This window comes from Biomphalaria glabrata, chromosome 15 (genome assembly GCF_947242115.1).
Source record: "Biomphalaria glabrata chromosome 15, xgBioGlab47.1, whole genome shotgun sequence".
NCBI classification, from domain to species: Eukaryota; Metazoa; Mollusca; class Gastropoda; family Planorbidae; genus Biomphalaria; species Biomphalaria glabrata.
The window spans coordinates 21,972,900-21,999,397 of NC_074725.1; the positions used below are offsets into that span (position 1 = coordinate 21,972,900).

General features: G+C 37.2%; 1 protein-coding gene across 3 annotated transcripts in view; it reads right to left on the reverse strand.

Moving 5' to 3' along the window:
• The window catches only part of LOC106056486 (neuroligin-4, X-linked-like), a 269,821-nt gene that overhangs the window by 204,157 nt on the left and 39,166 nt on the right, over positions 1-26,498 (reverse strand). For 2 of the 3 annotated variants that reach the window (XM_056012658.1, XM_056012654.1), the window contains exons 2-3: positions 23,875-24,038; positions 20,496-21,874 (exon numbers count right to left, since the gene is read on the reverse strand). In XM_056012658.1, coding sequence (XP_055868633.1) covers positions 20,496-20,952 — 457 coding nt within the window. In that variant the 5' untranslated portion in view covers positions 20,953-21,874; positions 23,875-24,038. The remainder of the gene's footprint in view (positions 1-20,495; positions 21,875-23,874; positions 24,039-26,498) is intronic. The other variant, XM_056012657.1, reaches the window with a different exon arrangement.

A 26,498-nucleotide genomic window follows, 5' to 3' on the forward strand; every position in this document is an offset into this window, starting at 1 on the left:
CATTGCTGATGTTCCCGCGCCCAGAAAATCAAAAATGTAATTAACAAAAGGTTAATCAAAGCGTAATGATATCTTCCTGAACGAGGACATTTTGTGTCTTTTTATTGAAACATTTTAAAGCGAACCCCTTAGTATAAGGAAAACATTGTTAATTTTAGTTCAAATTGTATCTTGAGTTATGCCAAAGTGTTGTTAATTTATATGCAAACCAGTGTCTTACATTAGGATACGCACAAGTGTTTTGAGTTTGTATGCGCATAAGTGTTTTAAGTTTGTATACGCACAAGTGTTTTGAGTTTGTATACGCACAAGTGTTTTGAATTTGTATACGCCCAAGTGTTTTAAGTTTGTATACGCCCAAGTGTTTTAAGTTTGTATACGCCCAAGTGTTTTAAGTTTTTATACGCTCAAGCGTTTTGATTTGTATACGCTCAGATATTTTAAGTTTGTTTACGCCTGAGTGTTTTGAATTTGAATACGCCCAAGTGTTTTTAGTCTGTATTGGACAAAGTGTTTTTAGTCTGTATTGGACAAAGTGTTTTTAGTCTGTATTGGACAAAGTGTTTTTAGTCTGTATTAGACAAAGTGTTTTTAGTCTGTATTGGACAAAGTGTTTTTAGTCTGTATTGGACAAAGTGTTTTTAGTCTGTATTGGACAAAGTGTTTTTAGTCTGTATTGGACAAAGTGTCTTGAGTTTGTGTATGGTCTTAGTGTCTTATTTAGTTTTTAAGCTTGGATACGCCCAAATGCCTTTAATACTTTATTTTTATGCTAGATTTTCTTAAGTTTTGATACACAATAGTGTTATTGGCTTGTAAAGTAACGTTCTCTTACAGACCTTGCGATCTATAGGGCAGATGATGTAAAGGTCGTCTATTTTTCTGAGGCCCACGGTTAACTAGTGTGTCATGTGGCCAGCACAACGACCAACCGCCTTTACTTTTCCACAACCAATGTCAGGTACCCCATTTGAGCTGGGTGGACTCAGAGATGCCCTATATCCTGAAATAAAAAATCCCAGCCTTCACAAGGATTCGAATCCGGCCCCCCCCCCTCCAGTTCGGAAGCCAAGCGCTTTACCACTCAGCCACTGCGCAATTTTTATAACTTCACCACAAGAGTCTCTTAAAGATAATAATAATATTAAGCTAGAGAACTCTCATAGCAACAAGCTAAAGCTACAAAATCTTCACCGAAAAGGGCGATAATTAATACTTCATGATTAATCACTTCTATATTTATCTTCCTTGGCCGCCGCTTCATTTCTGTTCAGTTCAAAACGAAATTAAATAATAAAAAAAAAAATAAAAAAAAACCTTTCATAACACGTTTTAAATTGGCCCTGCGTTCCTAATGTCTGCTGTCTAGTCGCCATTGCAGAAAGAAAAATGTCAAAATAGAATACCCTATCATGTACTATTTGTCTTCAACACGTTTTTCTTTTCTTTTGTCTGTTTCTACAATGTACACTACTGCACCAGACCACCTCACGGCCAATTAGCCGTCTTACAGGATGTGAAATGAAGGCCCGAACCTGGACAGCAAACACTGAGTTCCCGACAGGTTCCCAGGGACAGAAGCAATATCCTTATTGGGTTATGTCGTCTGCTCCGATGGGAACAAGATTCCGTTGCTAGTTTTTTTTTTTTAAAAAAAAGGTATATGTGAATTTCCGCTAGAGTAAAAATAACACAAGAACTACAGAAACAAATAGGGGAGAGAATTTGCAATGAAATGTAGTTATCTATATTGCATTTAAAATGAATTCAATTTACAGAACAAAACAAGGGGGAAAAGTTTAAATAAAAATAAAGTGTTGTAAAAGTGGAATAATTATTTAATTAAGACATTTTTTAAAATTCCTTCGAGATCTATACACGCACAGACATGTAAAATAGCGATTTGCGCGGACTGTATGTAGCCTATTTTATTAAGCAATATGCAGGGTTGAATTCAATGGTACATTGGAAAGTCCTACAAAAGGATGCATTATGGAGTGTGTGTGTGTTTCTATGGTAACGGTGGGAAGAGGTTAGCGATAGGTTTTGAATAATGCAACATAGGTGGCATTGTCGTCATTTCGTCTTAGAGGAGCCGACACCAGAACGTGTGACTGAGAGGTTGTGTTATTGTAGTGAGATAGATTTTGTAAAATATATATATATAAAATATATATTATTTTTAAAGTCTACTAAATTTATTTCATTTTATCACAAGTTGATTTTGTCTATATTATAAATTAAGTTCTTTCTAGTATTATTCACAAGGAAGTTATTTAAGTTTTTCAAGTTTATTAGTTAAGCTATATATACGTCTACAGCGGTTTAGTTGTTCACCAGCAGTTTGGTGCTACAAGTCAACGACAATAGTAGATATCATGTCAAATTCCCTTTCAAACTTATTTATTTTTTTATTCATGCTTTGATCTAAACATCAAGAGTTATTTTGAAAAGTGCAATGATACATTAGCTTCCTCTCTCTCTCTCCCTCTCTCTCTCTCTCTCTCTCTCTCTCTCTCAATCTACCTATCTATCTATCTATATTCATATAATACACGCCCTAATGCTGTTGATTCCACGTACATTTCTTCATTTAAAACCTTGGAATTAACAATTTTAAAGTCTCTCTTGGCTAAGATGTAAACAAAGCGATAGTAATTGCTCGATCTAGCCCTCCTTGAATGCATTTCCACCAAATAAACCAAACACATTTCCAGCTTAGAAATCCAGCCAACAAAATCGAATTCAACATAAATATTTTACTTTCTAATCTCAGACACCTCCTCAACCTCTCCCTCTCTTCTCTTCTCTCTCACTCTTCTCTTCTCTTCTCTCTCTCTCTTTCATTTTCCTTCCTAAACCCCTAGAAATCGTTATACCAAAAAAAACAAAAAAAAAAAACCAACTGTCTTATGAGTTCTCGGAAATCCGGTACATTTTCCTTGGCACATCAAAACCCAGTCGCACAGCCAGGAAACTGTGGGCAATTAAATCTCCTTATAATTATTATTCCTCTAATTGTTCCCCGATAGGCTGTGCTTCGATTTCGGGGGCGGATTAATACACCATTAACATCACAGCCTGCCTCTTCACGCCCTAGATTTTTTTTTCTCATTCCGCTGTATAGGCAGCTTTATCGACGTGTTGCTAAATACTCCCCCTTCCGATTCCTCCCCTTTCTCAAGTTGGCCCAGGACATTAGCGATGTATCCAGCTGGGAATCATAACACAGTTTAGCAGAAGGGAAAAATTGGGTGAGAATGTGTGGGAGATGTGAGGATGTGTGGGGCGACAAAATAAAGGGTTGGAGACACTCCAGGACCAGAGGTCAAAATTGAAAAAAAAAGACATTTTATGGCATATGTGTACCCCAGGAATGCGCATGCAGTTCAATGTCGACCTCAACCTTTGTTTGGGATGGTTCTCCCTAGGTCTTCAATGAAATCAACAAAATCCCATGATTCTCTTTTGCAGATTTAAAAAAAAAATGGTGGTGGATGCATAAATTTTTTTGTTTATTGTTGTCAAGGCCGATGCCAACAAAAGCAGACGTGAATCTTAATAATTTCGCAAGGTCGTTTCTAAACATCCGGATACGCAACAAACAATTTAGGTTCTAAGAGATAATTCACGCTTATTTCAACTCCATCTCCACTCTGGATTTCAAATTATAGTCAAAGTTTTGGAGCAATTAAAAAAAAAGGATTTGACGACATAAGCATTTTCCGGATCTTTTCTTTTTGAGACTAGGCCCAGCAGTACATTTCCTTGCCAACGCAAGACGCTTCTGTCTCCAAGCCAATCGGAATTAACCTCACGATCTCATAAATGATTTGTGCCTATTTTTGACAATTTGTTATTTTATTATGAATTTTTTTTTCAATTTTAATATTACATATTTAAAAAAAAAATAAGATCGTAGAAGTTTTAAAAGAAGCTTAAAAAATCTATTTAGAAAACACCGCGAGGCACTTAGAGACTGGGACCTGTACACTTAATGCAATGGATCACCACAGTCCTTGCACTGCTTGTGTCTAGGGTGTGGGACATTTCAATTCATCGACCAAAGGTTTGGAAATCGCTCCCGTCTCAGACAAATAGCATATGTTTCACTACATTAAAAAGAGCATTAAGACCTATCTGTTCAAAACTTTTTAGGATTAGTCTGTCCTTTTACCTCCTCGTGTAAACATTATGTTTGTTATCAGCGCTACATAATGTATATATGTATTATTATTATTATCGTTAACGAAAATTACCATATTTCCAACTGTCATGTAATTAAACAACCTGTTTCGCCTTGAATATAAACTTTATTTCCAGAAATGAACATCACGGGCCGATCAATTTCTCCCCCCCCCCCCCAAACACACTTTTTTTTCTTTTCTTTAAATGGCTGATTTCCTGCACTTTGGTATTTCGTCATGCATTCGATATGCCCAGCTGGCCATAAAATTTGAATTAGATGCCCCAGCTGGCCATAAAATTTGAATTAGATGCCCCAGCTGGCCATAAAATTTGAATTAGATGCCCCAGCTGGCCATAAAATTTGAATTAGATGCCCCAGCTGGCCATAAAATTTGAATTAGATGCCCCAGCTGGCCATAAAATTTGAATTAGATGCCCCAGCTGGCCATAAAATTTGAATTAGATGCCCCAGCTGGCCATAAAATTTGAATTAGATGCCCCAGCTGGCCATAAAATTTGAATTAGATGCCCCAGCTGGCCATAAAATTTGAATTAGATGCCCCAGCTGGCCATAAAATTTGAATTAGATGCCCCAGCTGGCCATAAAATTTGAATTAGATGCCCCAGCTGGCCATAAAATTTGAATTAGATGCCCCAGCTGGCCATAAAATTTGAATTAGTTGCCCCAGCTGGCCATAAAATTTGAATTAGTTGCCCCAGCTGGCCATAAAATTTGAATGAGTTGCCCCAGCTGGCCATAAAATTTGAATTAGATGCCCCAGGGCAGGATTTTTGTGTAGGCACCTTCACTTTTTCAAAAGCTTTAATAAAAATCCACTTTTTAATAATGATGCCTATATCTAAAAGCATGCTATATCTAGAGTGTATGTACATTTAATACGACTTTCCAATTTTTTTCAAAAATAGAATTAAATATGCATATTATAGCCCAAAAATCATATATTTTAGATTGTGTAGGGTAATGCGGCGCATGCCATTGAGTTACGCAATGCTTACAATATTCTGGACCTGTACTTCAGCTTTATTACCAGCACGCTATAACACTTCTTAACCACTCGACCGTGTCGCCAGTCATAAGATATTAAGCATTGTTGGTATCAATGCGAAAAAAATACATACAATTTAAACAATCAACGTAAAAGCGCTTGGAAATCTAGATATTTTTTTTTTTAGAATTTCTGTTGTGGGGCTACCGCTGTTTTAGAGGGCTGTGGGCTGTAGCCCTGCTTGTCCTCCCTTAAGTCCGGCCCTGACTCTATCTAGTCCTTGTTTTTAAATAAATACATTACATAAACATAAACCAAAATATACAAATCCTAAATTTACGCGCCAAAATTAACCTTGATACCTAACAAACCGCTACCACTGTAATACATGTCATCAGCTTACCAATACATTCTTCTTCTTTTGAGCTTTGAGCTCTTTTGCCAGACTACGCCAAAGAAAAATAGTGTGCTGTTCTCTTCAGTTGTAAAGCCCTGACTTACAGAGTGTTGGTTATGTTGGGATGAAATGGTAGTAGGCTCTGCCTAAGGTGGATTAGGAGGGGGCATTCAAAGAGGATGTGGTTTACACTTTCATCAGGAGGCAGTGTCTACAGAGGGGGAGTTGTGTGGGGTTTTTTTTTTTTTTTAATACTGTAAATTAACAGAGGTGTGTGTCCTATTCTTACTTGAAAGATTGTTGATTGCTCTTTGGGGGGGGGGGGGGGGTAATTCTGTCCGGTAGGTTTTGTGTATTATATCTTTGATTACCAGTACATTGAATCATATCCTACTCTAACTAGCTATGTAACCTGACAGTTACTACTAAAAGTCCAAAATTGTAGATACATTTAAGTCTATAGCCTGGGCCGGACTTAGGCTTAGGCAAACTAGGCAGCCGCCTAGGTCCTCCGATTGGTGGGGGCCTCGCACAGAACTCTAAACAATTTAAAAAAAAAATAAAAAACAGTGAAACTTGTCCTCATTGTTGGAGTACACAAAGCTATAAATAAATTGTGTAATTTTTAATTTTTTTTGCTGTTTATATTTTATTTTTCATTGGGACCACCAAATTTACTTTGCAAAGGGCCTCCAATTATCTAAGGCCGGCCTTTAACATTTAGAAGAGAGAGAGAAATGAAAGAGACTGAAAAATCCACCGCCAACTTTCTTCCCAACTTTTGTTTAAAAAAATCTTTATGTAAATTTTAAAATCTAAACATTTTTATAAACCTCAAAAACAGTACAATTCCAATTTTAATACGTTTTTTCATTACAAATATACTGGATTGTGAAGAAAAATCTATGGTCATAAATATTGGCCACCGTAATAGTTCTCCTGGCCCTCAGACCCTTAAACAAACTCTTGAATTTTTCTCAGGGCGATGCCGAATATGAGCTGAAAACTTCAATATCGTATTGACCCATAGCCCCGTAGATCGATACCTTGGTCGCTTACAGTTATGGCTTTCTCTGTCCTCGTTCTTGACTTAATAAGTCCAAACTTAAAGACGGAGGGAGCGGCGACGGTGGCGTCAAGCAGGGGGCTAGAGCCAAGGGTGGCCAGGGTCACGGGTTGGAAGTCTAGGCGGAAGAAATCTGGATAGACCACTCACTGATTACACAAAAAAGCGGGGAAGCTAAAGTGAGTTATACGTTAAGCTTACATAATAATAAAGTCCTCGTGGAATCGATTTCTTGTTCATAAACATTTTTTTTAAATGTCGATTTCAATATCGATATCATGTCTGAAATGTTGGACTTGGAATGGACTAAGACTTGATAGTTTTGAAAGACAGTCCAAGTCCAAGAAGGCGGAGCAAAGAGTGGGTCCTGAAGTCATCAATCTTGCGAGCACTTTAATAAACGTGTTTGTGTTGATATAGATCTAGGTTCACAGCACACAATAAGCAAGCAACTACCATTTGTGTGTTGAAATAGATCTCATCACTTATCAGCTCATCACTTATTATCCTATCACTTATCATCCCATCGCTCATTATCCCATCACTTATCATCCCATCACTTATTATCTCATCACTTATCAACTTATCAGCTCATCGCTCATTATCCCATCACTTATCATCCCATCACTTATTATCTCATCACTTATCATCTCATCACTTATTATCCCGTCACTTATCATCCCATCACTTATCATCCCATCACTTATCATCTCATCACTTACTATCTCATCACTTATCATCTCATCACTTATCATCTCATCACTTATTATCTCATCACTTATCATCTCATCACTTATTATCCCGTCACTTATCATCTCATCACTTATCATCCCATCACTTATCATCCCATCACTTATCATCTCATCACTTATTATCTCATCACTTATCATCCCAACACTTATCAGCTCATCACTTATCATCCCATCACTTATCATCTCATTACTTATCATCCCATAACTTATTATCCCATCACTTATCATCCCATCACTTATTATCTCATCACTTATCATCCCGTCACTTATCATCCCATCACTTATTATCCCATCACTTATCATCTCATCACTTATCATCTCATCACTTATTATCTCATCACTTATTATCTCATCACTTATCATCTCATCACTTATTATCTCATCACTTATTATCCCGTCACTTATCATCTCATCACTTATTATCCCGTCACTTATCATCTCATCACTTATTATCCCAACACTTATCATCTCATCACTTATTATCCCGTCACTTATCATCCCATCACTCATTATCTCATCACTCATCATCATGCTGAATCTTCAAATATTCTGACTGTGTATTCGTCGTCACAGGTATGGGAACCCGGGGACTTGCCTCATCAGCTTCGTCTAGTTCGGAGACGGTTTTTGGAGCGCCTTTGTAAGGAAATTATTGGGTTGGGTAGAAGGTCGATAGTAATCTCAAACTTGCCTTCCATGCACTAATGTTTATCACTTCAACTAATTGGGAGTCATCTTGTCTATAGATGGGTGATTCTTGTTTTACTATATTTAACGATGATTTGATATACCGTCACCCAAGAGAATGGCCTTATGTAAACTACTAACATTATTTAGGTTGCAACGAAATGTTTATTTCTACTGTTTATTCATACAATTAATTTAATTATTTTAACTGGTCAAATGCATTGTAATAGTAAAGAAGTAAATGACACTAGGACCAAAACAAAAGCAAATATTTACATCTTATAGAATATCTTTACAATGAGTAAGCTCACCAGTAGTTATAATAATTGTTATTATTATTAGATAAAACATCTTACACTTTCTATTCATATGAAACCATATACTGACTATTAAAGAGTTACCTTCCATTAATAGATTACATACTACAGTAGTACGATTTACATGGACTCACTACTCTACTAAAACATCAAAAGTAAAATTTAATAATAATGAACATGATTTAATTCAGGAGTTTTTAATTCATGGCTTTTTTGTGACGGTACGCATCGATACGGTGTACCGGCACCTTTTTGAAAAAATTATTTCCTTTTCTTGTATTTTAACGTATTGCATGTGTTAGAACTAGATTTAGTATTATTACTTAAATTATGAAGTAAGAGGGTTTTTTTCTTTCTCTGGCAATTCCAGGATCTAGATTCCTTAGAGGGAAACACACAAGTCCTAGTAGACCCTTAGGGCTTAGAAGTGTCCACTGTTAAATGGTCTGATGATAAGATGGCGGGTCTGCTGCTGTACCGAGCTCTGACAGGTAAGACAAAAGCGAGGATGGCTTTTTGACCACCCCTACTAGAGTCATGAAGAGCACAAAAGGACGGAGAGAGAAATGCGAAGTTGTGAAATAGTCAGCATTGGTGCCCTAGAGGAACGTTGATAGAGAAATGGATTTGATTCCCATAGAACTATGCCACCTTTTTTCACTTTGTTTGCATAAAAAGATTCACTGTGTGATGATAAGAGTCTCGAGGTTTGGATCAGACAGATAGAAAGACACTGCTCTAATTGTTCATTGACATTAGGATTAATAATATGCCAAGCCAGTCTCGTGAAAAAAAAACAACAACAAAAAGACAAGTTGATATTTTGCGTTCCCCTATGGAAAAAAAAATAATTTTTCGCGTTACCCTTAGGGAAAACAAGTTGATATTTCGCATTATTCTTAGAAAAATCAAGCTGATTTTTCGAGTTTCTCTTAGGAAAAACAAGTTGATATTTTGCATTACCCGTAACAAAACAATTTCAAATAAATTTCGCTTTACCCTTAGAAAAAAAAGTTACCCTAAGCAAAAAGAAGTTGATATTTAAGTTACACTTTTGGAAAAAAAAAGATATTTTGAGCTATCCATTGATAAACAAGTTGATATTTCGATTCGGATTTGAAATTTCCCATCAAATTTTCGAGTTAAAGAAAACTCCAGAAGCATGGTTGTATTACATTCGATATAACATTCATGCCAGTTCATTCAATCATAAGATTTCAGTTTCTATGCTGTCTGTATGTTGCATGTATGTCTTTCTTATGTCCATGTGCTGCTTGCAGGCCCCCCCCCACACACACACACTATTTGTACATTATTCATGAACATCGCTTTTATGTACCGCACGTAATCGATTCTGAGATTAATACCCGATCTTCTATAAAGCAACGATATTACGGGTTAGGGAGATACAGGGACATGAAGTGGGGAACAGGAGACCCGCGAAGATCCCCGAGGAATCATGAAGCACGGAGAAAGGAACACCTCCTGGAGGAATGTACGAAAAAGGGAAAGACATAAAGAAGTGAATGAAAAGTTTTTTTCTCTCTCTCCCTTGTACTTCCACTTGAAAGAGAGGCGTCTAGTTTCATAGCAAGGTCTGGAGGATACCAATTCCAGAGAATATTGTTTCGAAATTGGGAGATTCCACTCCCCCTTCCCCCTCTCCCGCTCAAGCTCACCTTCCCCAGTGATGTCATGTCTTTGGGGCACACTTGGCGGAGGTCCGGGCGACTTTAAAAAAATCTGGCGGAGCTGTTAGATGCTTTGCTTCCTAGTCATGTGATACGATGCAATAACTGACTGCATCGTAACTTCATTGCCCCCCCCCCCCCCATTTTTCTAGCTCGCTTTTCCTCCCAGCTATATTATCCATTGCAAACATACAAATACTCGTCTGATCATCTTCCTCCCAATTCTCTCTCTCTCTCTCTCTCTCTCTCTCTTCATCGCCTGCTCTCCGCAAGTCTCTCTCACAATCCTTCTCCCCCCTCTCTGCAAATCCAAGCGTAACCTACTTACAAAGTGAAGGTATTGAAAGCGAGGCTGGAGAGATATAGACTGGGATTTGCAGTGAATTCGTCTTCAGATGAGAAGCGATTGGGTTGGGAAGGAGCTGGGACGGGAGGGGAAAGACACGTTGGACAAACATAGCGGGGGGATAAAAGCGCTGTTATTGACAACTTTATAAATAGCTGTATATGCTTTAACAGCAAGTCCCCAAGTGACTTTTTGCTTTAAGTACTTGAGTTTTTCAAAAACCTGTAGAAATAGTAATAAAGTCCTTGTCTACAAAAAAAAAAAATTAATGTCAACTATTCGTAAACACAAGTAAATTGTAAGTGTTTAGAAATATAAATATTATCTCATGTTTATACTATGTGATGTTAAAATATCCAATTTTCTGAAGTGTGACTGAATGCTGATTCACGAACCCCCAGCTACGCTTGGTTATTGTGTCACTAGATTAGCGTCTAGAATTGCGAGTCTATATATACAGCAAGACTCCTGCAGCCGCCTGACCCCAAATTGTGATGGTATTCCGTCCAGTTGGATCCGGTCACTATGGAAGAAAAGCGACTGATAGGCAGCCCAGAACTTGGAGACTTTTCCCCGGCCACAAGAGAAGTTGCAAAGGGAAAAGATCGTCTCTAGAAACGTAAAATGTCATATATATATATATATTATATATAAAATTATATATATATTATATGTAATAATACGGTACTTGCATGACAATATGTAAAAGAAGTGCAGAATTAGAAAAGGGTGTTATCAGCGTGCCTAGGGTAGTGTAGTGTATATAGTTTGTGACAACTGAATCTTAAAGTGCTGAACGCAACAGATACTTACTTGGGCTTTAAGTCAAATGAAAACTATTAAATTTTGGAACTATTCAGTTAAAAAACAACACCTTCACCTAAAAATAGAAGCTTACTTTACGTTAAGAGTCGCAGCTTGCTAGTTCCAAGTCGTATGGCATGTGACCTGCACCGTTGTTCAGTGGTCACGACCCTGCCAGCTGCCATCCCCCGCCGTCCTGCGGGAGGTTTGGGCTAGGATGTAATTATCTTCAAATCTGAAGGAACATCCGAAACATGTAAAACAAAACTTTTCTATATCAATGAGATGAGCTATACAATAAATAAACAAAGCGAGTTAAGGATCTCATACGTTGTTGATGGGCAGTTTAGAAAAAACAATCTTGCGAAAGGTGTAGGGTGGCGATTTTCAAGGCATGTAAAAGACCAAATGTATAGTCTAATGATCTAGTTAACAGGGACTCTTGTTGGTGCAAGTAAATATATATGTGTGAGTGTGAGTAGACAAAGGCTCAGCTGGTTCGGTCATATTGTAAGACAGTGGTTCCCAAACATTTCCCTTAACGGAACACTTCGCACATTCTGAATATTTATCAGCAAACATTGCTTATTTTTTTAGAGAGATTAATTCACGTGGTGGCCTGCTTGATAATATTCCAGTAGTTCGTGGAACACTTATTCACGCCTCGCGGAACGCTAGGGTTCCGCGGAACACAGTTTGGGAAACACTGTTGCAAGACGTGACTCACTGTCAGGTACAGTGGTGGGAGCACGAAGAAAGGGTCGTCTAAAGAAAAGCTGGACATCGTAAAAGAATGGACCGGCCTCTCTCTTGATATCCTGCTAAGAACAAGCTGCTGACCTGGAAAAGTGGAGAGATTTGGTTTACTCAGACTGTCACAGCACTCCTACATCGAAAGTCAACAGATAGATAAGTGTTTTGTTTTGTTTTTTTTTTTTTCTTCGAAGTTCAAGACATGAATGTAGTTAAAGTTTAAAATTTTGGGTTTTTAAAAAAATACATCTTGGAATGTTTTTTTTTCTGATTTTATAGTAGTGCGTAGTACATTCCAGTCATTTCTAGAAGAATGTAAAAGTATATGTTTACCAAAGTTCCACTTCTCACGAGCCAATGCTCTGTCCCTTCACCTTTTCAAGCCCCGCTTCAGTAGTATCGTCCTCCGTAGTATCGAAGATCAATATCTCGAACCGCCACCCATGGAAACAATGGAAAAGCTTCGATTCTAAGCAAATATTATCACTTTCGATACTGCGGTCTTTATGTTTCATGCTAAAGGTTATACCAGTTAGTGATATGGAAAAAAAAAGCTCAGACTCAATCCGAAATGAAGGCGTGTTTGCTTTGTCGTATTCCTCGTGCAATTAGCGTTTCGCTTTTACAGATGCATTATGGTTAGTATAAGGTTACTTCCGGTAGAGTTATTTTTAACTGTATTTGTTTTCATAAAATTATATCGGGTTATTTTGCACGAAATTGGCTAGGAGAGTTACTTTGCGTTGACAAAAACCTCGGATTTATGGGCAGAACGAAAGACTTAGTGTTTTCTGATTTAATGGTGTAACTTAAGGGATGAATTATTATATCTTCCAATTTAAACACACATCTATAGTGTAATCTAACTTGTCAAAGGTTGGAGCTGTAGATAAAACTACAAGGGGCTGGATTGGGGAGAGAGCAGGCGAGGCTTCTGCCCCTGAGACTTTACAAAAGAGGGGCTCCTGCAAATAAAAATGATTTTAAAAAAAAAACAACATCAAAATTTCAACGTGTTTAAAGCTATTCCTGTACTTTTTTTTTTTTACCGACAACACTTTAATCGTACGTTTGGCAACACAGTTTCGGTTAAGAAGTTTCTGCTTATAGCGTGATCGTAATATATAAATGCATATTGGGATTTACGGCAATGCATCAACCCATGACCCGTGTACCTATTTTATACAACTAAAATATGAATCATATTAAATATAAATAAAAAAAAGAAGAGAAGAAAATAATACTACATTTATAAGTACTCTATCTCTTTCTTCTAGCTATAAGTATTTTATTATGAAGTGTATTATTATTTAGGCTTTCGAAAAAGAATAAGTAAGGACATACTAAAAAATCCTGCACAGGGCCTTCACTTACTTAAATACGGCCCTGTAATAATAGAAAGTAAACTGCATTGAATGCTCCAGTTTTGGTTCTTCTCAAAGATTGCTAATTCTGTAGATTGACTTCTTGTCCAGGACAGATGTATTCTTACCAGCAGGTGTCAAATCTTTAAAAACTGCGCTCTTCCTTTTATAAGTCATGTTTAGTGCTTCCTGGCTGGAAGTCAGCAGTCGTTCTGACAGGACTTAATCTTTAATGTTTAGTATATATCGTAGGGAGTGGAAGAGAGAAGGGAAGCTAACATGATAAATAAGACCGAAAGAATTTGTGCACAATGTTATAAACTTTAAAAAATAACAAAAAGGAAGAAAACCGTAAAAGGGGGAATAATCTCTTGAATCCTATAAACAAATCCCAAACGACAAAACGGAATGATAACGAGTATCCTGGGAAATGATTTTCTTCCCAACCTCTACAACCACGCTACCATCCAACCACCTACATTGGTTTCTTTGTTTCCTACCTTACAAATTTGCATAATTATTTAAATTCGGTATGCGAGATTGAAATGTTTGGGATTAAATTATGAGTAATTCAAGGGCGAATACATACATTATAACAAGTTTCAATACATTTGTATATATCTTTCATCTCTTTACCAAGTTAGCTAATCACATTCAGATATTGTCTTTCTCTTTCTCCCCCATTCCCACCCCCAGTCTTCTTGAGATCTCTCTGTCCACATTCTCTCTTTCTCCCTTCTCTTTTTTTCTCACTCTCTTTCGATCTTCTCTTTTTTTCTTTTCTCTTTCTCCCTTTTTCATTTTTTTTTCTCTGTCTTTCTCTGCCTCTTTTTCACTCCTCTATTTTCATCTCTCTCTCACTCTTTCATTCTCAATTTCTCTCTCGCTTTCATTTCCTATTTCTCTTTCTTTCTCTTTTTTTTTCTCTCTCTATCTTCCGTTCTCTATCTGTTCTACACATTTTTCTTTCATTCCCTCCAACTCTTCAATTATTTGTTTCCTTCTTTATAGTTCAAACCAAAAAATCTCTCTAACGTCTCTCCGCTCTGTTTCTGTTTCTCTTATTGTGTCATTATGATTCAATACATTCACGTTATATTTGTATTTAACACCACAAGTCCAATAACGATAGATAGAATAATTAAAATAATAATAATGATAAATACATTTTTTATAAAGGACAAAGGAAGTTGAATTTGTTTATACAGTTTACTTTAATTAATATCAGCTAATGAATGATGTGCCATGTAAATGAAATGAAGTGAATAATTTATACAGATATTAGAACAAAAGGAATAATGTTGCTTTAAAGGCGGAAGATATCAGATACATACAAGAGCATTGCCTGCAGTGCTGGATTTACCTATAGGCAACATAAGCTATTTAAAGACCGCATCACAAACCAAGAGATTAGAGAAAGGGTTACTGCAGCATTTGGACCCCATGATGACCTGCTATCGTAAAAAAAAGCATGCTAAAAATCTATAGCCATATTACAAGGTCTTCGGGGATCGCAAAGACATTCCTTCAGGGAACAGTACCAGGAAAAAAGAAGAAGAGGCAGGCAGAGAAGGCGATGGGAAGACAACATAAAAGAATGGACATGCCTGCCGTTGAGAGAGGATCTAGGGCAAAAAAACAGAGAGGAATAAAGAAAGACGGTCGACAAATATTGCATGGTGCCCCTATGAACCAACAGAGTAAGGGGTAGGTCAAGGTCACATCAGCTATAACTTAGGGATCCACTTGCTTTGCCCCCCCCCTTCCCCAAATGGTTACAGCGATATTTTCAATCATTTGAAGAAAGAACAAAGGAGAAATTGCTTTATGTTGATTACAAAGGACCTCAATTCTCAAAAAAGCTTAGGGCCTTTATTTAGTCTGATTCCGGTCCTGAATACATGTTTTTCAAGGTTGAGCCTAAACAAATACTATCTTATCTTAATTATTGCAGACGTTACTTCAGAGAAAAGAAGATTACGTCCTACGTATTATATGTGTCAATCTAGTCATGCATGTTAACCAGGGGCGGACTGGGTGTTAAAATTGACCCGGGCATTTCTATACAATCCGGCCCACAAACTATATCTTATGATGTACATCCATTTCTAGGTCTAGCTGTTCTCAAAATCATTCTGTTAAGTTTGATAATGTATCGATAACTGAACGCATGCATACAATGAACTCTGTATGTATCTTTGCAAGAAATATAGTAGGCCTTATGTTGCTTTTTAATCGCAAAAAGTGTCGGCCCTAAAAGGATGAACCTTACTAGTAGTACTGTCTACGGATGTAGACTATTACATTAATTCGGAAAATGTGTTAGATTAAATTAACATTACACTGTTGAGTCTGTAAAAGATTTTTTTTTAACACGACGTTCAGAGGGCCCCGTTTACAAGAGGATATTATAAAACCTTTAGCAATTTAATACGTTCTATAATGACATTCATGTGGTCCTTTAGGTGGCCCTATCGGCCCATTTGGGTTCCGGCCCACCGGGCATTTGCCCGAATGCCCATATAGCCATCCGCCCCTGATGTTAACCAATGACTTAAACTCTGCTTTAAGTCGTTGGTTTTCCTGGCTGATTCAGGCAACCCATTCCATACCATTAAGGCAATAGGGAATGTGTTCTAGCGTATGGACTAAGAAATGTGCCTCTATCTTTGTGTCACCACGAGAAAACGTCTCCAACTTTTACTGTTCAAAAGACTTCCACTCTTAACGTTCAGGCTTACATTTCGTTAACAACAAATACAAACTTTTTCGATTTTTAAAAGCCAATCCGCCCACCCAACAAGAAGTCGACCTCGACTTTACCTTTTTTTCTCACTGCCGATCCATTCTCTAAAAAAAAATGTCTTTTTAAAAAATAAAATCATTCACGAATTCATTACAACACAGGATGCTAAAAAGAAATAAAAGTATTATTTAAAAATAAAAAAAACTCTCTCTGTTCGTTTATTAGATGCATTTTGTTATTCCAAACAAACAAACAAAAAATCCCCGAATCCTTAATTTATAAGGGCACAAACAGATGCCAGGTTGTATTTTCCGGTTTGTAAATAATTCCCACCGGTGAAGAGAAAAAATAAAAAAAAACATAGAGTGTTGATTGGGAAAAAATCAGCCCAACGCATTTGAATAATTACAGACAGCCGTGAGGTAGGTAAACTAGAACTTAATGCTGGAGAAACTGCGTATTGTCTGACTTGGTTTTCTTGACAAAAATCTGGACTAGTTTATTAGATTTGGACACCATCAAATGACAATTTTGTTTTTTTATAAATATTTATTTATTTGAAGAATTCATAAATAGTCATTTTTTTATTTGTTCAACTCTAAATGAACAGAAACGATAGCTGAATGCCAATGTAAAGAGAAATATGATTTTATAACACTTTGTTGCTAAACTTACAACTTTTAGCAAAATACTGCTAGTACATAACTTTTAGCATACTAAATTATTCAAATTTTGCATTTCTGTTTTTTTTTATTATTATGACGAAAGTTAGACCTAATAGGAATAGAAAAAGTATTTTCTATAGGTAGATAGATAGATAGATAGATAGATAGATAGATAGATAAATAGATAGATAGATAGATAGATAGATAGATAGATAGATAGATAGATAGATAGATAGATAGATAGATAGATAGATAGATAGATAGATAGATAGATAGATAGATAGATAGACAGTCAGTCAGTCAGTACATAAGCCTATGTCAACTACAACAAATATTCTCCCTTGTATCACCCCACTCCTAACACCCTCTCCATTGTCCCCCCTCCTCTCTCAAGTCAGCGCCAAGGTTAAAGATACTTCGCCCTTCAAGTCACATCTAAAAATAGCCTGCACACAACCTGGTTCAGACTCACAGTGTGAGAAGAGAACTCTGCGCCAAATCTCTCACAAAAAAAAAACCCAACTCAAAATGGCGGCGGAACAAGGGTCTTTGAAGTCTGGGAATGATGATCTATTCAGTAAAAAGAGACATTTTGGATTTGTTAGCACTTTGTTACCGCTGTGTTGCTGACACGATTAGACATGGGGCATTTGGTTTTATTCGGAGATTAAGCCTACACCCCACGGGGTTAAATTGAGTACCACAGTCTTGAAGAGATTGAAATGAATACTAAAACTAAGGATATTGAATTAATTTTTAAAAGTGGGGATAAAAAATTAGGAATGAGAGGAGAGAAATTGATGGGGGGGGGGGGGGGAGCCTGAAAGATTTATTTACTTTTGGCAAAGCAATCTCGGCCTTAGGCATAGGCATAGGCCTCCGTTTGATGGGTGCCTCGCTAAGAGAAGAAATAGCGAAACTTGTCTTCAAAGTTATTGTTGGACTACACTATGTTTTAAGGAAATGACATCATTTTAGTTTTTAGCAGTATATTTTTTAATTACTTATTATTATTTCGGGCCACCAAATTCACTTCGCCAAGGGCTTCCAATTATCTAAGGCCGGCCATGAGGAAAGGTAACATTTTCTTTTCAATTGGTTTTTTTAAATATTGAACATTTTTTACCAAGCCTTATTCTCCCCCCCCCCCAACCGATAAAAAAACCCCGCTGGTTAAGCGATGGCATAAACCTACTCAAGAGTGCATACAATTCTAATGATAGGCCTGAAGACCTAGATTTATTTTGGATCTAGATCTAGAATTAGTTCTCTAGCCAAATTAAAATGCATTTATTTATTATTTTGACTTTAAAAAAACTATAACGGTCAAACCAGAGTGTTTTCCCAGTCTGGCCAACGAGCTAGTCATTTTTTTGTTCCAACGATAAACATCAATTGTTAAATTTCTAGGAAAATCGCTAGAGCTGTTTTTGAGATCATTCATTAGCGACCAACAACCTCTTCTCATCTGGTGCACACGGTTTTTAGATCTTCTTAGAAGGTAGGTCTACAACACTGTTATACAGGGATGGCTTTGCTTATTTTTTCCTTAGAAACATCGTCACATTGTAAGACATGGCTCCCTGTCAACTGTCAACAATCATCAAGGTCATCAAGGTCAAGTTGAGAGGAGAAAGGGACGTCCAAAGTAAAGCTGGCTGCACAATGTCAACGAATGGACCAACCAACATCCTGCTGAACAGCTGCTGACCAGGAAAAGTGGAGGGATCTGGTTACACGAATTGTCAAAGAACCCCAACGAACTGTCACAATAACCCTACGAACTGTCACATCACCCTAGCACTCTTACGAACTGTCACAGCACTCTTACGAACTGTCACAGCACTCTTACGAACTGTCACAGTACCCCCTACGACGAAAGTCAAGGGACAGATGATATAGAGAGAACTACAATAAAATGTAAACAACTATTTTGTAACCCATCAGTTAAAAAAAATGTAGCTTACAAATAAAACATATAGAATTTAAGTATATAGATCTATTTCAATAATAGACCATATAAAAATGAAATCTAAATCTAGTCCAAACAAAATCACTCCGCTGTTAATGAAAATAGTGCTAACGTCTGCTCATACTGAAAAGTGAGCTCAGTGACAGATGATTGGCTCTACCACAAATTAACTTGATAACTACGCATGCGTAAGTGAATGCGTGCTTGTTTAGGTAGGAATGTTGCCGTGTTATCAAAATAATCTCACGTGATTTAATTATAAGAAGTTTTACTTGTATTTTGAAGAAAGAAAAGAGCGTAGAGAAGTAAATAAAATAACACACACACACATACACACACACAACTTATAAACGGATATTTCGTTGGGCACCAGGAGAAAGAAGAAGAGTCAAACAGGGAAAGCGAAGGGAAGACAACATAAAAGAATGGACGGGCCTGCCTTTGAAAGAGGTTTTATCTAAGGCAAAAGACAGAGAGTAATGGAGAAAGACGGTCGACGAATCTTGCATGGTGACCAAACAGCAAAACAGACTAAGGGATAGGATAGGTAAAGGTAAAAGGAACTGTTCGAATACAGATTTACGATAAATCTGATTTTCGAAAAATTATTCATTCATTGTAACTATTTCCTTAAATTCTTGCAATGCACCTTCCCCCCCCCCCTCCCTTTTTTTTTCCCAACAGAATCTCCTGTCACTGTGATTTGGTCTTCAGCTTCACCTAAGTTGTTCAAGATGAGCACATTTCATATGAGCTCGAAGATGACTGTAAAGTCCAGTCCTCGCTTTAAAACGCCGGTCACACACTCATGGCATGGGTAAGTTGGGTCTACTGCAAGATAGACCTGCTTTTTCTTTTTATTCTCTTTCTCTCTCTCTCTCTCTCTCTCTTTTAGCTCTGCTTCACGCCACGAGGAGCTATCGTGTTACCCAGACTACATGTACTAGAAACGGCAGAAAGTAGGCTACCTATGGAAGTTATATATGTAGTAGACAACCACACACAGCGAACAAGGAAAGGGACTTTAAAATGATAGGTACTATTGGGCAGGTATGTAAGAAGACTGACAAAGAGGCATAATGATACACAGGTAGACAGTCAGATATATTAACAGGCAGGAAGGCAGGCAAGCAGACATACAGACAGGCAGGCAGGCAATCAGGCATACTGATAGACACGAAGACATACTGACAGACAGACAGGCTTGAATGATTTTATCAATGGAAAGGCAACTTTAAAGTTACTTTAAACTATTGACATGAAAATGCTTGACATCCCTTCAACCAATACTGTACAATTATAGAGTCCAGGAACAGATCTAATTAACACATCATGCCATATTAATATTTAATGATTGTCAGCCCGATTGAAAAAAAAATGATATACACACAATACACTTCCATTGCAATGTACATGTATAATAAATAATATATAGTAATAATGATTAATCATCTTATGAAATAATTGAGCTCGGCATGGAAAGTATTTTTATGATTGAAATTAATAAAGAAGATCACAGAGTGACTGCATGCATGTTAAATATATACATTATTGGCATCGTAGTGAAAAGATTGTAATGTTGTGATTGAAACTGTTATCATTTGCATGTAGTAATATAGACCAATATACAATAATTCTCAAAGATTTAGCTGTCAAAGATTAAGAAATAGGATTGAACTAAAAGTATTGAAAAGGTTGTGCTTGCCCAGTAGATGAGAAAAAAAAATCAAAATGTCTTACCTTGCTTTGGAACAAAGAGGTTCAGAGTTAAACAATCCTCCTTCTGGTCAGTCAAATATGGCGTTATGTTCCTCAGGTGGGCAACTCTGGCCTCGGGCAACTGCTTGCTGTACTCCTGCTCGTGCTTGACGGGCTGGGGGCACACAGGCTGATGCTTCATGGCCACCCTGATCCCGTTCCACTGCTCCTTGGGGTTCTTCGGGGGCATGAACCGCATCCCGCCGCCGTCAAGGTCACCGTAACGAAGCCCGAAGTAAGCCTCCACCGGCCTGAGCTTATTGCCGGGAAAGGTGACCTCCAGCCCGCGGACTTTCCCGTAGCGGGTGGTCATGACGCGGTCACTTATGCGGTGGTGGTAGACCACCGCGAACCCCTTCGCGAACAGGAAGAGCACCAGCGCTGCCCGGAGAAGTAATCCAGAGAGATATCTCAGGTGAGTTGTCTGCCCCGTGCCCATGCTGACACTCTACAGACTGGTAAACTCCAAGTACCGAAAGAAAACCAACACTCTCATCACCTCCTTGATTCGAACAGAAATCTTCACAATTCACAAAACTCACATCCACGGCTGAATAACCGAAACAAATCAGATCAACGAATTGTGCACTGACAGATACAATAACTACAAACTTATTAAAACGACTGGTAGGAAATACTTAGCGGTAAATAGTATACTAGAAAACATAATAAATAAAGCTTCTATTCGATGGTCATTTTTAATACGTTGAAGAATTATTATTTTTTTACTATTGGATGATCTCTCTATATGATGTTTCAATATATGATTGTTTAATTTAGCAGTTCTTCTATAAGACAACTAGGTGCACAATGATTTGCTTTGTGAAACTGAATCATATGAAAAGTAAATATATGGGACTTTTTTTTTATGGCGCTTGTTCACTGTAAGTAGTTCCTGAGATCATGATGGATTGTTCTATATGTTCTATCATTGACTTGTGCGACAATTCGGGATAGTTTATTTAATGATAAATAATTATTTCATATAGAAAGATAAACAACTCTTTTATATAACGACTGCGTTATAAGATGATATCAGATATCAGTAAGTGTTTTGTTGACTGATTGTTCTAGATAATAAATACTATGATAATACTTGTCCTAACGAAACAAATTCAGACATGTTTATTTGGTTTATGTGTAGATAATCCTAAACTTGTTTAAACCAGTGCCTAGCAGCTTCTTTGAATGCAAGTAAGGATGCGCTTCGAATAGCGAGGGGAAGTGGTCAACATTGATTTCAAGCCCTGCCGGTCAGGCCATTTAGGGGTCAGTTCACCCCGATGGATCTCTAGCATTACGTAAAGAAGATTGTCGTTCGGAATTATGAGTTCTTGACCAGGTCATGGCATGGAGTACATCTGAAGAAAAAGAGCAAATAAGGAATAATAATTGCGTATATATAGCAACAGAACTTAATATAAGCATATAAATCAATTATTGGAATTTTAAAAAAGGTATTGTGCATATATTAGTTTCACTGACTGAAACTTAATACTGTAAGAATACAATGGCTTAAGGGTACTGTGTAGCATGGGCGTAGCCGGGGGGGGGGGGGTTGGGGTTCAACCCCCACCCCCCTCAGGGGGGATTTCATTTCGGGGGGGGGGGGGTTGGACCCCAAATAGCTACCCACCTAGGAGAAGGAAAATTACAAATCTGAACCTCTACTGCCTTGCAGCTATACCCAACCATTGGAAAGACCCCGGGAGTCAACCCTATGGAATATAAGGAACCAGTCACCCTTAGGCAGCTGGCAACACAGTGTTACACCCTGGCAGAGCTTGCGATACCGCTGATCTCAAACTGTGTCGGCTCTCACGATCCAAAGTCGTATAGCAACTTAAGGAATGAAGGGAGGCAATACTACTACTATTATTACTAGTCGACCCGAGGCCTAGCATACGCCGCTATTTTGCAGGGCCGGCCTTAGGCCACTACAACCTATGCGTCCGCAGTGTGCCCAGTACTTTCATAGGACCCGCGCTAATTCTTGGTGTATAAATTATTAAATTAAACCATTTTATTACTTATCAGATTTCCAGCGGCCTCCCGATTTACCAGGAGCTCATGGAAACCTCTTGAAATTGCAAAATATACGAAAAAATCCTGGAAATATCCGGAAATTATTGAAATCTTTTGAAGACTCATACAAATCTCCTGAAAAATATACACAAAATTGTCATTTTGGGTTGCCATTCAATATGAAAAACGCCAATCCTACGCGCGATTTAAAAAAAAGGCATTATGCAATGCCCGTAATTGTGGAATGTAGTGAAAGAAGCTTCTCGCACCTCAAACTAATGAAGAATTACTTGAGGTCAACAATTCTCAAAGATAGATTGAAACATTAGGTAATTCTTGTTATTGAGCGTGATCTATGTAGGAAACAGAATTCTTATGATATACTCCATGACTTCGCTACACGCAAAACTCGTGTAGTATTTTTGTGCGTAGTAAAGAATGAATAAAATGCAAAGACGAATATATTTTCTAAAACAAACTCTTAATTTTCACTTATTATCCTCTCCCTACTAAAACGTCCAAGCTATTTAGTGACGGGTGAATACAGAGTAGATTACTTGTTCTCTTTCCATGACTTCTTGGTCACAATGGTTAAGTCCGGCCCTGCTATTTAGTGACGTGTGAATACTACTTGTTCCCCCCCCCCTCTTTTTTTTTCACCTCTAAAAATACGTGGGGTAACTCTAGTCCGTCCGACTTGCAGAAATAAAAGAATGATCTTTCCATTACTTGGTGTCCAAACTCTTGAGCAATGAAAAGAATTATATATATAGATTATTATTATTATTATTATTATTATGGAGGCTTTAGGTGAAGCGATTAGGGTGGCGAAGTGAATTGGGTGACCCTGAATGTAATAGAAAAACAAAAACAAAAAATAAGATCGAAAAATACGCAAAGAATTATATTATTAACTTAAGTGACTTCCATAACCTCCCTTAATCTCCCAGCTTAGAGTCTCCCGTACATGTACGTTCTTTAGTAGTCCAGTCCTTATAGTAAGGTAGCGAGTTTGTCTCTCTTGTCAATAAACAGTAAATCAGGGTAATTCAAATCATCCGTCTTGTCAGTCAAAAATACGTATATACCAGTATAATAGGTAATCGGTTGACTCAAGATGTTCTTGTGGCGAGTATTTGTTTTATGGAGGAGTATTATTCTGCGATTATGTATTATGAAGATGTATTAATTTCGCAACTTGGTTATGGCGACCTAGCTAGGCAGATTCTGATAAAGCTGAACATCCAGCCATTATGTGTTCAATTTGACTCACTCTCGGCATTTGCATGTTTCACACACAAAACAAAAGTAAATGGTATTTTTTGTTTTAAATTACCTTTAAAGAAAAACAATTCTAGTGCTTATATTGTATCTGATTTGTATCCAGGTCAGATCCAATGACAAAAATGTACAGATCCAATTCACAGATCAACAGACGCTGATGCAGACGTAGGTTTTAGCGAAACAATTGGAGACGCAGAAGGTAGACAGGACAAACATCTGAAAGAGAGAAGATTGGAACTGAATATAACCTGTCGGAGATGAGCAGTTCCAGATGGCTCACGCTACATAAAAAATAGGCAGATAAAAGTGGTGAAGACGTGTGTGCATGTATAGATAGGGTTTAGGAAAACATTAGTCTGAATGAAATGATACTAGTTCATACATGTTCATTTGAATCTATCCATGCTAGTTAATACAGGTCGAAATTGAATTCAGTCAAACAAGTTGATATCTTTAATATGAAATTCATTCATATTAGGTGATAGAAGGGGATAGAGTATTTGTGGATATAAGTTGATGTTGAATTCATACAGACTAATTGTGGATATACCTGGTATGTAGGCCTAAATAACTCGTTCATAGAAGTTGAAACGAATGGAAATTTATTTTAAGAATGGATAATAAAGGTTAATGTACGCTTATTTAGCCCAAATAATTTTATATATTTTTTAAAAAGTTTACTCTTAAGAGTTTTCCTCTTCCTACCTGTATACAATTAGCAAGCCCCAAATATGACCAGATTTTTTCGACATTACAAAAGATCTAACACGGCAGAGCAAATACAAAATGGCATTAAAGCGAGTGGTCTATAAAGCGGCAAAAAAAAAATATATAAAAAGACTTACTTAGCAAGTGTTGAAAGCCTAGACATAGAAATAGAGGTCTGTGGCTCAAAGTGAATAAAAACTTTTTAGTTAATAAACAACTTCCGCTTGGACTAGAAGAAGGGTCTAAAACTCTATTGGGTGTTTTGGTTAAATGTTTCACTCTCTTTCTGTCTGTTTCTGTCTTTCGGACTCGCTATGTTTTTATCTCTTGTTTCTTTTTTTTCTCAAAACACGTTCCTGAGTCTTTTCTTTGTCTTTGTTTCAGTCTCTCTTAGTCACTGTCTTCTACAGTCTCATTGTATTTGTCTCTCTCTTTCATCTTTCTCTCTGTATCTCTTTCTCTCTGTATCTCTTTCTCTCCTTTTATCATTCCTGGATTTTTCCGGATGTTTAGCTCTCTGTCTCTATTAGTCATTTCCCAAATTTTATCTCTCTCCATTTTCCTTATTTTTTCTTTTTGTTCTCTCTCTCTCTCTCTCTCTTACTCTCAATTGCTTCAACGCTCCCCTTTCTGTTTTATTCCACTCTTTTTCTCTCTCTCCCCCCTCTCTCCCCTTTCTCTCTCTCTCTCTCTCACTCTCTCTCTCTCTCTCTCTCTCTCACTCACACACACACACACTTTTCCTCTTCTAATTAAACTAATCAATCTAAATGCTCTGGACTGCGAACCAGGCGACTAGAATTTGAATTCCGGTTGTATGAACTCATAATTCTTCCTGAATCTACCCGGCTCTAATGTTTATCGGGGCAGCTGACTTTGGCTGGACATAGTGACTCTAACAGCTTTTTGTAACAGGACTACCCCGTTAAATGTTGACCTTATAAACAGGAGAACTTTCCATGACATACATACACACATACATTACATACCCCACAAACCTGTATGTGTATGTCTAGAAGGTTAACAAGCAAAATACAAAAATGTACTTATTAAAAAACAAAGCTTATATTAAGTGAAGTTGTATCAATTAGTTTGGATCTATCATGTAATCAAATTTGTAATAGATCTAGACTAATAATAATAAATCTGTGCGATTTATTAAAAATAAATTAAGCGACCTGACTTTGAACTTAAGGGCTAAAACCTCCTCAAGCCAACACGTTTGAGACTGTGCCAGGGAGCTGCTTATGAAAATAGGTGTTATAGTTATTTACAGACTTTTCTTTCTATAAACCAAAAAGGGAACTAATCCAACTTATACCACCTTATCAGTCAAGTAAAATTTATTTCTCTTCTTTGAAATACCAAACAAAATAATTAATTACCAATAGTTAATAAACTATTTTTTTTTTTTTTTTTTTTTTATTCTTGTGTTGGCATGTAAATGAAATAATTGTGCAAAATTTCAGTTTGATCAGAGAATGGGTGTTATAGAAATAACGTGTAGAAACTTTTTACCAGACAGACAGACAAAGCGAGTTGATATAAGCTTTGTAAAAATAACAAGGGCATGTAATCAAAGTCTGTAAGGAATTTATCTGGAGATGGAGAAATAATAATATTTATTAGTGCAAATTTAAAAACACAAACAGGAAACAGACGCGGACTGTTATAAAGGAAACAAATGCATAATTAAATTCTTAATTATCAAAAAAAAAAAAAAAAAGTTTAGATCTGTAACTCTGTTGGGTTTGAAGGCTAGGCTTGTAAAAGGAACAGGAAAAAAAACTGTTCAGATCCTCTTAAGATATTGATTGAAAAGGGGGGGGGGCATGGGGCGTGGCACTAGTTGGGGGGGGAGGTGAAAGTGAGTGAGTCGCTAGGCCATAAAGTAGGTTTGAGCACGCTTCAAGAGTTCTATTAGGTCATATTGATGTCAGCAGAAGATCCTGTTGGGGAACTTAGCTT